General features: G+C 41.8%; 1 protein-coding gene across 1 annotated transcript in view; it reads right to left on the bottom strand.

The window, feature by feature from the left end:
* Positions 1-12,311, bottom strand: part of lrp2b (low density lipoprotein receptor-related protein 2b) — a 158,885-nt gene that overhangs the window by 122,921 nt on the left and 23,653 nt on the right. Inside the window, exons 17-26 of the mRNA XM_045214242.1 lie at positions 11,915-12,107; positions 11,490-11,615; positions 10,894-11,024; positions 9,484-9,621; positions 8,876-9,154; positions 4,995-5,237; positions 2,407-2,529; positions 1,949-2,065; positions 1,476-1,672; positions 1,136-1,316 (exon numbers count right to left, since the gene is read on the bottom strand). Of these exons, the coding sequence (XP_045070177.1) occupies positions 1,136-1,316; positions 1,476-1,672; positions 1,949-2,065; positions 2,407-2,529; positions 4,995-5,237; positions 8,876-9,154; positions 9,484-9,621; positions 10,894-11,024; positions 11,490-11,615; positions 11,915-12,107 (1,728 nt within the window). The remainder of the gene's footprint in view (positions 1-1,135; positions 1,317-1,475; positions 1,673-1,948; positions 2,066-2,406; positions 2,530-4,994; positions 5,238-8,875; positions 9,155-9,483; positions 9,622-10,893; positions 11,025-11,489; positions 11,616-11,914; positions 12,108-12,311) is intronic.

Raw genomic sequence — 12,311 nt, forward strand, 5'->3', positions numbered from 1 at the left:
AACCACGTTGGAGATGCCTTATGGTAGAGAAATTAACATTAAATTCTCTGGCAACAGCTCTGGTGGACATTCCTGCGGCATGCCAATTGCACACTCCCTCAAAACTTCTGTGGCAGAAATACACATTTTAGAGTGGCCTTTTATTGTCCCCAGCACAAGGTGCACCTGTGTAATGATCATGCTGTTTAATCAGCTTCTTGATATGCCACACCTGTCAGGTGGATGGATTATCTTGATAAAAGAGAAATGCTCACTAACAGGGATGTAAAGAATTTGTGCACAACATTTTTGAGAAAAAAGATTTTGTGCGTATGGAACATTTCAGCTCATGAAACATGGAACCAACACTTTACATGTTGCATTAATATTTTTCTTCAGTGTAGTAGGGAGTTGTAGTTTCCAACAGGCATGTATTCTACATAGTTTAGCACAGAAAACGTGGTAATTAACTACAATGACCATAATCCATTTTGCGCCTACTTCTGTGTGGGGCAGACACATAGAGGGAGAGAAAAGACAGAAGAATGTGCAATCGAGAGGTATAGAGAGCAGTTGCTTCGCGAGGTATCTCTACCTGAAAATACATTATCTAAGTGATTGATACAGCAGTCATAAAAGTATGCCTTATTTACTTTGAAGGACTACTAAAAAAGTGATTTTGTCAGACAGCATAGGCAGCAGCTCTATAGAGTTGAGATGATGACTTGGAATGAAATTATAAAGTCATCAAATAAAACAAATGTAATGCACACAACAACTGAAATATTGTGACTGTGAATAAATTATGGTTAATAATCATATCACTTAGTGATAAGCATTAATGGGCAATCACTACCCTCATGGGACTTTTATTAATTATTTTATTCTGTGTTGTTACAGCATTCAACCCACATAATGCATAGTGCATTTAATGTAATTAAAAATAAATATAATTTTTTTATAATCTAACCGAAACCGAACCGACCTCAAAAAGCACTAATCGCTCAGCACTACCTTCGGGTCAAAACTTTGCACAACAACACTGCAGGAGCACTCAACAGTGTGCAGGTATCTTTCTTAATGACTTCACTTGTGCACCTGAAAGTTTTCACATGTCATACACTACTTCTAAACTAGAAATGTCCTTTTCACTCACTGCAGAGGGGCGACTCATCAGCTCCATTGGGACAGTCCCGCTGTCCGTCGCACACCTTCCCTAGGACGATGCACACCTGGTCGGTGGGGCACAGCCACTGGCCCGAGGGGCACATGAAAGGAGGCGTGGGGCAGTTCTGCTCATCGCTCATATCCCTGCAGTCGTTGTCGCCGTCGCACACCTAATAATAACGATGACCACAATGGAAACAAGTCGATAGATGTACTCCCGTGTATTTAGAATTTGTCTAATCAAATTCATTCATTCACTAGTTTCATTCACGCACTCATTTTATTCACTCATTTCATTCACTCACCCATTCACCCACCCACTCACTCACCCAGCTCGGAGAGATGCAGTTGCCATTGGCACACTGGAAATAGTTGATGTGGCATGTTATAGGCGGGCATGAGTTGTGTTCGTCAGAGCCGTCCTCGCAATCGTGATGCCCGTCACACTCCCACGCGTCGGGCACGCACAGGCCATCCGTCTGGCACTGGAACTCATCGTTGTGGCAGAGGCCAGGTCCTCGCGTGGCTGCAGACGTAAGAAATTAACAAACTGATTGAGGAGTCCATAAAGGACATTGGAGGGCTGAATATGATACAATTAATATATGATTGAATCTCAGATAAGCATAAATATTTGGCTTGATAAGTCGTTGCAATAAAATTAAAACACAGCCATACTCAAAGTTAGGAATTATAAAGCAATTATTTCTCCTATGGGAGAAATACAACTGAATTTGTCATATGACTTGAAATCTGAGTCAACCCAGGATGATGGCACAGGAAGCAGGACGAGTTGACTTACGACAGCCACTCTCATCTGAGTGGTCCCTGCAGTCGAAGACCCCGTCGCAGCGGTAGATGCTACTGACACATTGGTCCTCACTGGCACAGGCAAACTCATAGGATGAACAGGAGAACTCTGAGAGGAAAGGAAGCGAAGAGGAGGGGTGGTAAAGGAGAAGAGATAAGAGGAAATGGGATGATTGGTGAAGGGAGGAGAAAGGCGAGTAGGAAAATGAATGTGATAAGGGGATGAGAGGCAAAAAAGAGAAGAGCATAGTTGAGAAATGGAAAGGGTGGGGAAAAACATTGCACAACATTGCAAAATACAAATCTTAGATTAACAAGAGTACTTAAAGAAATATAAGCTTATTAAATAGAAATATAAGTTTATTGAATAGAAGTCATTCTCTCTTGTACATCCCAGAACTACAGTGACAGAGCACACAGAGGAGGATAGTCTTAGATTATTCATCGTACCACAGTTCTTCTCATCTGAGCCATCCATACAGTCCTGGTCTCCGTCACACACGTAGGAGCTGTAGATGCAGCGGTGGTCGGGACAGAAGAAGTACCCAGGCTCACACGTAGCGATGGTCCCGTCTGACAAAAGAGACAGAGCAGGGTTTTTTTCTGAATCAAAAAGGGGCTTAGGTGGTGGACGTGACAGGGGTGTGGCAGGGGGCACGGTTGGCCCATCGACACGGCTGAATTTTAGAGAACATTTCAGAGGTCCCCAATCTTGGTGGTGTAGAGAAATGTTTGCATTTTTACGCTTATTTCCTGCAATTCTACACATTTTGCCATGCAGCTGAGAGAAAATGTTGCAGTTTTAAAGCAAATTTCCTGCAATTCTATGCATTTTGCCATGGCTAATGCTGTGTTCTTTTGTTCAAACATAATAACAAAATATATACTGCTAAATTCATTGTTTTTGGAATTTTCAATACTCAGTGACTGTCTAGCTTTTATTGTGGAGATTGTTAGTTAAAATATATAGGTCTATTATATTTTCTACATACTTTATATCTGGTATAGTCGTTTAATGGTGCATTTCCTGGTTGCTAAAATTCAAATAATTTCAGTTTATGTGACAAAACAAGCAAGTATAGTGTAGAGAATCATTGTACCATCTAAACCTCTGTGAAATATATTTTCCATAACAAAAAATATTGTATTTTCAGCTGTTTGAAGCTAGTGTACAAAACTGAAAGTAAAAGATGCAAAAACTAAACTTAAGAACGGGAAGCATAGAAATAGCGCACATAGAACAGATCTACCGCTTCTTATACTTGCTTTCAATGAGAATGACATATCTATGTTAATTTGGTCGCCCAAAAAGTTACATATTGCAGCTTTAAGTTTACATTGAAAGTGTTTTTCCATCCCGAAATTGTTTTTCTCCCCAAAAAAAGTTTACACAGTTTGGACTGAAAAAACGCTTAGGTGGCCCGTCCAAGGATTTCAATGGCAGAACAATCCCTGACAGAGTTATTAAGACAGAGGTCTATCCTTATAGTTCACGTTTTAGTTTATATTTATTATTTTTTAACTATCCCTTTAACATCATGTCTGTTTGCTACATGTATGAGATGGTAAAGGCTTGAGAAATTACAAAAATCTCTGGGTACTTAGAAGTTGGGACTTGATGAGTCTGCCCCTTCAAATAAAATAACACACAAATCAACAATGTAGTTCAGTTCATATACTGTGAACATATTGCCTGGCTACCCAAATTCCTTGCTCCGCCCAAACGCTACGCCACGCCCACGGACGTTAGTTTCTTGTCCGCAATGAGTCTGGATCTGATTACCTCCCCGACGAGTTCTACAACGTAAACACATTCTAACCATTCTGATTGGTCCCAGAAACCGATGGGTTCGGCCAGAGTCAGAAGTTGAACACACGTGGGTAAAGCAGCGTTTAGAAAATTCATCATTGGCTTCGATACACTGATTGGTTAGAGATGATCCAATCGCTGATGAATTTGTTTTGTACAACACAAACGACTTCAATGATGGCAGTCTCAGACTTAAGTATGTAGCGAACATATAGCAGTGGAAGAATTCCGTTTGAGTCGTCAGGCAAGTAAACATATCCCTAGTCAAAAAATCCAATAGAATCCAATAGAAAATCATATCATATTTTGAACCTATCCTATAGGACTTTATCTGATTTCAGATTTTTCTATTGGATTCTTGTATTGTGTTACTGTACGTAAATATTTATTTTCCCTCTACTTTTTATTTGCATATAAAGAAATGTAAAGATGCTGTGCATTGTAAGGGGAACCCTTGTATGTCATATAGTAATGTCTAATTCAAAGACAAGAAGTTGCATGAATAAGAATCAAATCAAATAACTCAAATGAGTGTTTTGTTGAAAAAGTTGTACTGTACTGGTGGTCATACTTCAAATGAACTTGCAGCCTTGAATCTCTCCCATATTGTGGTGGTGAATAAAACATAAATTAATATAGAACTGTTGTTTTCTGATCAACAAAATGTTTTGTAAATTATATTATTATATTGTACTGGAACAAATGAGAACAAACTATAACTTAATGGGTTAAATTAAGAAAACACTTCTGATTGGGGTGACAAAATTCTGCAAAACCTATAGGATCCAATATGATTACTTTGGATTGCCAATAGGAAAAAAGTAGTCCAATAGGGTTATGATAGAGTTGACACAAACTCTTATAGGATTGTGAGAATCCTATAGGATCCAATAGGATTACTTTTGATTTCCAATAGGAAAAGAGTAGTCCAACAGGATTCCAATAGGATTCTGATAGAGGTGACAAAATCCAATAGGATTGTTAGAATCTTATAGGATCCAATACGATTAATTTTGCTTTCCAATAGGAAAAAAGTAGTACAATAGGATTCCAATAGGAATCTGATAGAGGTGACAAAATCCTATAGGACTGTGAGAATCCTATAGGATTCGATTAGAAAAAGTACTAATCCTATAGGATTTTTTGACTAGGGATACACTTAAGTAACAGTATGTTTATAAAACTGTATCCGACCCTCCCAATCCTGGCTCCTCCTACTTTTACTCACTGCAGTTCCTCTCGTCCGAGCCATCGCTGCAGTCCTTGTCGGCGTCACACGTCCAGGCTTTGGGGATGCATCTGGTGCCGTCAGTGCAGGTGAACTGTTCCGAACTGCAGGTGAAGGGCAGACGTGTGGGGCAGTTGACCTCATCTGAGCCATCACCACAGTCTTCATGGCCGTCACAGCGCCAGCCGGACAGGATGCAGTGCTTGTTGTCGCAGGTGAACGCCCACGGGGAGCAGGTCATGCCTGGTAAACAGGTAAAGGAAGGAGAAGAGGAAAGAAGCATGAAGAGAATAGCATAGTGGGGGGATATACAGTGGGGGAAAAAAGTATTTAGTCAGCCACCAATTGTGCAATTGTTCCCACTTAAAAAGATGAGAGAGGCCTGTAATTTTGATCATAGGTACACGTCAACTATGACAGACAAATTGAGATTTTTTTTTCTCCAGAAAATCACATTGTAGGATTTTTTATGAATTTATTTGCAAATTATGGTGGAAAATAAGTATTTGGTCACCTACAAACAAGCAAGATTTCTGGCTCTCACAGACCTGTAACTTCTTCTTTAAGAGGCTCCTCTGTCCTCCACTCGTTACCTGTATTAATGGCACCTGTTTGAACTTGTTATCAGTATAAAAGACACCTGTCCACAACCTCAAACAGTCACACTCCAAACTCCACTATGGCCAAGACCAAAGAGCTGTCAAAGGACACCAGAAACAAAATTGTAGACCTGCACCAGGCTGGGAAGACTGAATCTGCAATAGATAAGCAGCTTGGTTTGAAGAAATCAACTGTGGGAGCAATTATTAGGAAATGGAAGACATACAAGACCACTGATAATCTCCCTCAATCTGGGGCTCCACGCAAGATCTCACCCCGTGGGGTCAAAATGATCACAAGAATGGTGAGCAAAAATCCCAGAACCACACGGGGGGACATAGTGAATGACCTGCAGAGAGCTGGGACCAAAGTAACAAAGCCTACCATCAGTAACACACTACGCCGCCAGGGACTCAAATCCTGCAGTGCCAGACGTGTCCCCCTGCTTAAGCCAGTACATGTCCAGGCCCGTCTGAAGTTTGCTAGAGTGCATTTGGATGATCCAGAAGAGGATTGGGAGAATGTCATATGGTCAGATGAAACCAAAATAGAACTTTTTGGTAAAAACTAAACTCGTTCTGTTTGGAGGACAAAGAATGCTGAGTTGCATCCAAAGAACACCATACCTACTGTGAAGCATGGGGGTGGAAACATCATGCTTTGGGGCTGTTTTTCTGCAAAGGGACCAGGACGACTGATCCGTGTAAAGGAAAGAATGAATGGGGCCATGTATCGTGAGATTTTGAGTGAAAACCTCCTTCCATCAGCAAGGGCATTGAAGATGAAACGTGGCTGGGTCTTTCAGCATGACAATGATCCCAAACACACCGCCCGGGTAACAAAGGAGTGGCTTCGTAAGAAGCATTTCAAGGTCCTGGAGTGGCCTAGCCAGTCTCCAGATCTCAACCCCATAGAAAATCTTTGGAGGGAGTTGAAAGTCCGTGTTGCCCAGCGGCAGCCCCAAAACATCACTGCTCTAGAGGAGATCTGCATGGAGGAATGGGCCAAAATACCAGCAACAGTGTGTGAAAACCTTGTGAAGACTTACAGAAAACGTTTGACCTGTGTCATTGCCAACAAAGGGTATATAACAAAGTATTGAAAAACTTTGTTATTGACCAAATACTTATTTTCCACCATAATTTGCAAATAAATTCATTAAAAATCCTACAATGTGATTTTCTGGATTTTTTTTTCTCATTTTGTCTGTCATAGTTGATGTGTACCTATGATGAAAATTACAGGCCTCTCTCATCTTTTTAAGTGGGAGAACTTGCACAATTGGTGGCTGACTAAATACTTTTTTCCCCACTGTATTAAGTAAAGGAGGACATAGGTAAAACATGTTGGGTTGTCTGTGTTTGTTTGCTTTGAGAGCACAATAGTTACAGTTACATGATGCTGATTATCTCATTTGACACACACTCATACAGTTTTCATTATTTCACATAAACACACACACAAATGAAAACCACAAACAATCTTGCACATGTACGTTCGCACACTCCCAGTCAAACACAAAATGGCTGCACTGTCCCCCACTCATAGAGATACTGTGCCTTGCAAAAGTATTCACCCCCCTTGGCGTTTTTCCTATTTTGTTGCATTACAACCTGTAATTTAAATTGATTTTTATTTGGATTTCATGTAATGAACATACACAAAATAGACCAAATTGGTGAAGTGAAATGAAAAAAATAACTTGTTTCAAATAATTCTAAAAAATAAATAACGGAAAAGTGCATATGTATTCACCCCCTTTGCTATGAAGCCCCTAAATAAGATCTGGTGCAACCAATTACCTTCAGAAGTCACATAATTAGTTAAATAAAGTCAACCTGTGTGCAATCTAAGTGTCACATGATCTGTCACATGATCCCAGTACATTTACACCTGTTCTGAAAGGCCCCAGAGTCTACAACACCACTAAGCAAGGGGCACCACCAAGCAACCGGCACCATGAAGACCAAGGAGCTCTCCAAACAGGTCAGGGACAAAGTTGTGGAGAAGTACAGATCAGGGTTGGGTTATAAAAAAATATCAGAAACTTTGAACATCCCACGGAGCCCCATTAAATCCATTATTAAAAAATGGAAAGAATATGGCACCACAACAAACCTGCCAAGAGAGGGCCGCCCACCAAAACTCACGGACCAGGAAGGAGGGCATTCATCAGAGAGGCAACAAAGAGACCAAAGATAACCCTGAAGGAGCTGCAAAGCTCCACAGCGGAGATTGGAGTATCTGTCCATAGGACCACTTTAAGCCGTACACTCCACAGAGCTGGGCTTTACGGAACAGTGGCCAGAAAAAAGCCATTGCTTAAAGAAAAAAATAAGCAAACACTTTTGGTGTTCGCCAAAAGGCATGTGGGAGACTCCCCAAACATATGGAAGAAGGTACTCTGGTCAGATGAGACTAAAATTGAGCTTTTTGGCCATCAAGGAAAATGCTATGTCTGGCGCAAACCCAACACTTCTCATTACCCAGAGAACACCATCCCCACAGTGAAGCATGGTGGTGGCAGCATCATGCTGTGGGGATGTTTTTCATCGGCAGGGACTGGGAAACTGGTCAGAATTGAAGGAATGATGGATGGTGCTAAATACAGGGAAATTCTTGAGGGAAATCTGTTTCAGTGTTCCAGAGATTTGAGACTTTGACTGAGGTTCACCTTCCAGCAGGACAATGACCCTAAGCATACTGCTAAAGCAACACTCGAGTGGTTTAAGGGGAAACATTTAAATGTTTTGGAATGGCCTAGTCAAAGCCCAGACCTCAATCCAATTGAGAATCTGTGGTATGACTTAAAGATTGCTGTACACCAGCGGAACCCATCCAACTTGAAGGAGCTGGAGCAGTTTTGAATTGAAGAATGGGCAAAAATCCCAGTGGCTAGATGTGCCAAGCTTATAGAGACATACCCCAAGAGACTTGCAGATGTAATTGCTGCAAAAGGTGGCTCTAGAAAGTATTGAGTTTGGGGGGGTGAATAGTTATGCACGCTCAAGTTTTCAGTTTTTTTTGTCTTCTTTCTTGTTTGTTTCACAATAAAAAAGATTTTGCATCTTCAAAGTGGTAGGCATGTTGTGTAAATCAAATGATACAAACCCCCCAAAAATCAATTTTAATTCCAGGTTGTAAGGCAACAAAATAGGAAAAATGCCAAGGGGGGTGAATACTTTCGCAAGCCACTGTATAAAACAAAAGATTCCCTGACCAAGATGGCCTCCATTTTAGTCACATTGCCAGGATGCAAACGGCCATTCTAGTGCCCCCACCTGTATCAGTGCAGTTGGCCTCATCCGTCTGGTCCATGCAGTCTTTAACCCCGTCGCAGCGGTACGAGTTGGGCATGCAGCGGCCCCCGTCGCAGGGGAAGGAGTAGTCTCCGCAGCTGGTGTCTATAGGGGGGACTGAGTCATCCTTCACGCAGTCCCTCTGATTCTCCTGGAGCTTCATGCCGTAGGGGCAGCCACACACACGGCTAGAGGAGGGCGCGGGGAAGCAGAAGTGGCTGCAGCGTCCATTTGGTACCATGTTGCACCGGCTGTTGAACACTTTGAGGCAGAGAGGAGAAATTAATATAAAATAGAAAGACGAGATTTGCAGAAATTACATGCAAAAACATCTTTGGGTCTTTAAAACCCATGTATTATTTTATGTAGTCTGGGTACCAGTCATTTTAGCTAACATTACACTCCTTGCCACTCCTTTCATTTGCCAAAAGTGGCAAGGAGCGGAATGTTAGCTAAAAAGACTGGTACCCAGGCTAGTAGAGATGACATTTCACGAGTAACCTAAATGCTAATGCAAATGTTGCGTACTAGGTGTATAAACTCTATTCACAAAACAAATAAGTGTGTAAAATTGCTTATTTTTCACTCACTGCCATGAAGGTCAGCTGTGTAAGCCTTGACGTTCAGGATTCCGGAGATTCCCTTTCGGATAGGGGTAATTTCACCCCCGTCCCTCTTCCGCATCCGGAACACCGACCTGGTCCTCGAGTCTGACACAAACAGGTAATCTGGAAGAAGAGAAGGAAAAAAGGGAGATAGAGAGAGATAGAGAGAGAGAGGAGAGAGTGAGGGAGGGAGGTAAAGAAAGTGAGAGAGAAAGGGTAAGAGAGTGAGGGAAAGAGTAAAGGGAGAACAAAGAGAGAAAGAGAGAAGAGAAAGAAATACAAGGGAAAGAGAGGGGGTAGAGAGAGATGAAAAAGAGAAAGAAGATAAAAATTTACAAAAGGAAACAGTAAACATGTCATCCCCCAAAAATGATGCAGCTCCCCCCTTGGGCCAATTAGTGCCAATTATTAAAACTTATGTTGTGTGGATTAATGGGAGAGAGTGAAAAAAAGTATTTTTTCCCTCACTGGAAATCAAAACTTGATAGCTCACAATGGATGGGATGTCAGAGAACGGACTCCACTGCTTGATAGGGAGATGCATTACAGGATAAAGGAACAAACTTAGTGGCATGTGGGAAAATAAATGTATTTCACAGGTAGATATGTCATCAGAGCTGTTGCGAAATGGTGTTATGTTTTGCTTTTTTGGTCTAAATCTGAATATCAGTTATCAAAAAATATAGCTGCAAGCAGCAATTCTGGGGCCCAAGCACGCAATAGCCACATATAAGATACCATGTGGTCAATCGGAGTGACCTTGGAGTGACCTTCTATCATTGTGCAAAGTTTCGTGACAAAAGACCAGGTGGTTATGTAGTGTCATCGAATCATATAGGGAGGAAGAGTAGCAGCGTTTTATTAAAAAAATATATTCCCCCACACACAATCGTGGGGGACAAAAAGTCTAATTTGTGGAAATCTAATGGGCAGAGCTTATAGGTCCTTATGGGAAATGTTTTTGTTTATCATGAGGAGATATATATATAAACATTACATGACTGTAGGTCAAAGTTTGGTGGGGGACAAAAAGTCTAATTTGCTGAAAATCTAATGGGCAGAGCTTATACTGTAGGTCCTTATGGGGAACTTGTTACTCATGAGGGTTCTGCATATATGTATAACATTTCATGGCTGTAGCTCAAACGGGACAAGAGATATGCTTGTTCAAAGTTTTCAGTTGATTACTATCGCACCCCCCTTGGGCCAATCTATGTAATTTTGTAAATGCAGATCTTCATGGCAAGACGCACCATTCACCCAAGTTTAGTCAAAATCGGGCCATGGTCTCTGAGATATTGTGAGTGACTAACGTACGTATGAATGGACGGAGACAGATCCATAGTCCCTAGTGACCCACATGTAAACAGTTTAACACGTAAATGTAGTGCCCACCTGCATGGATAGTGATGGAGAAGGGTTGGGTGATCTGCCCGATGTTGGAGAACATCTGTCTGTCGTACCCGTCAATGCCCACGTGGCCTATCTGTTCTAGGAGGGCATCCGCCCAGTATAGCCTGTCATTCCTGCCAACCGGAACCAAGTCAGAAGAGATCAGGTTGCTATTTAGGCTCCCAATCATCATAGGAATCAGCTATGCGTCTTTACATTGATGAGACAAATATTCCTGTGACATGCTAGCAGAGATCTTATCAATTCCATATAAGATTCCAGTTGTTTTAAAAACGTGTTAACTGAGTAAAATTGTGAAGGAACCGCCCATTACTTTAAGAGCTAGAGTGAAATCTTAGGGGACGACCTCCAATTCTCTGAAAAGTGTACACTCTTCCCCACACATTTAAAAGTATTGGATTGGTAAAGGCATGGGCTAGAGGCAGTTTCCACTTTACTTCTTATACCAGTCCTTTCCTTTTAAATCCATGAAGGGAAGTCTCCATCGGCAATCACTCGAGTCCAGTATGATTGGGCAGGGTAGAAAATTGGGACGCATAGAAACTCCCAAACAAACAGTACATAGTATCCCTCCTTACATGTAGTCAATAGTGAGTCCGTTGGGCCAGCCCAAGGTGGTGTTGATGAGGGGAACAGCGTTGCTGCCATCAGTCCAGGACCTCATGATCACCGCTGGCCGGTACCAGTCAGTCCAGAACAGGTATCTGTGGGCCAATATCTTTGTTATAGGACTGTCTAGAGAGAAGACAGTCCCCCCGTCCCCCCGTCCCCGTCCCCCCCGTCCATGTATTCTTATTCACTGTGTGTCTGTCTATGAGGCAAAACTGATCCTAAATTGTTTATGGTGTGTCTATGTCTGGAAGTTGTGAGATTTATCTGAAACATTATTCCCCCCTGCTGCTGTCTTGGTTGGACTAGGTCTCTCTTCAAAAATAGATTTTATCTCAATGAAACTAACCTGAATAAATAAATATTACATTTAAGTTTAAATTATGTTTCTCACCCCGCACTGGGGTGCACAGCGAGACCCCTGGGGCTCTTCAGGCCTGTCACGATGTCCCGCCTGGACTTGTCGGTCACTCTGAAGGCCACCACCACCCTGTAGGAGCTGGATGTCCAGAAGAGGACCTTGGAGGTCCAGTCGTACGCCATGGCCTCCGCATGGCCCACCCTGTAACCTGTCAGGATCTGCGCGTCTGGAGAACCAAACATTAAATTCCCGGTATGAAAAATGTAATGTCCACAACTCTTATGCTTTCTTTGTCCAGCAACTGACAATTGGATGTGGTATTTTTCCTTTTTAATACCAGAGAACAAAACAGATATGTTGAATGTTATGTATCAGTAACTTCAATATAGCTTGTGGTAGTAAATTAAGTGAGAATTAGTGAGTTGGAGAA

The sequence above is a fragment of the Coregonus clupeaformis genome, chromosome 1, assembly GCF_020615455.1.
Source record: "Coregonus clupeaformis isolate EN_2021a chromosome 1, ASM2061545v1, whole genome shotgun sequence".
NCBI classification, from domain to species: Eukaryota; Metazoa; Chordata; class Actinopteri; order Salmoniformes; family Salmonidae; genus Coregonus; species Coregonus clupeaformis.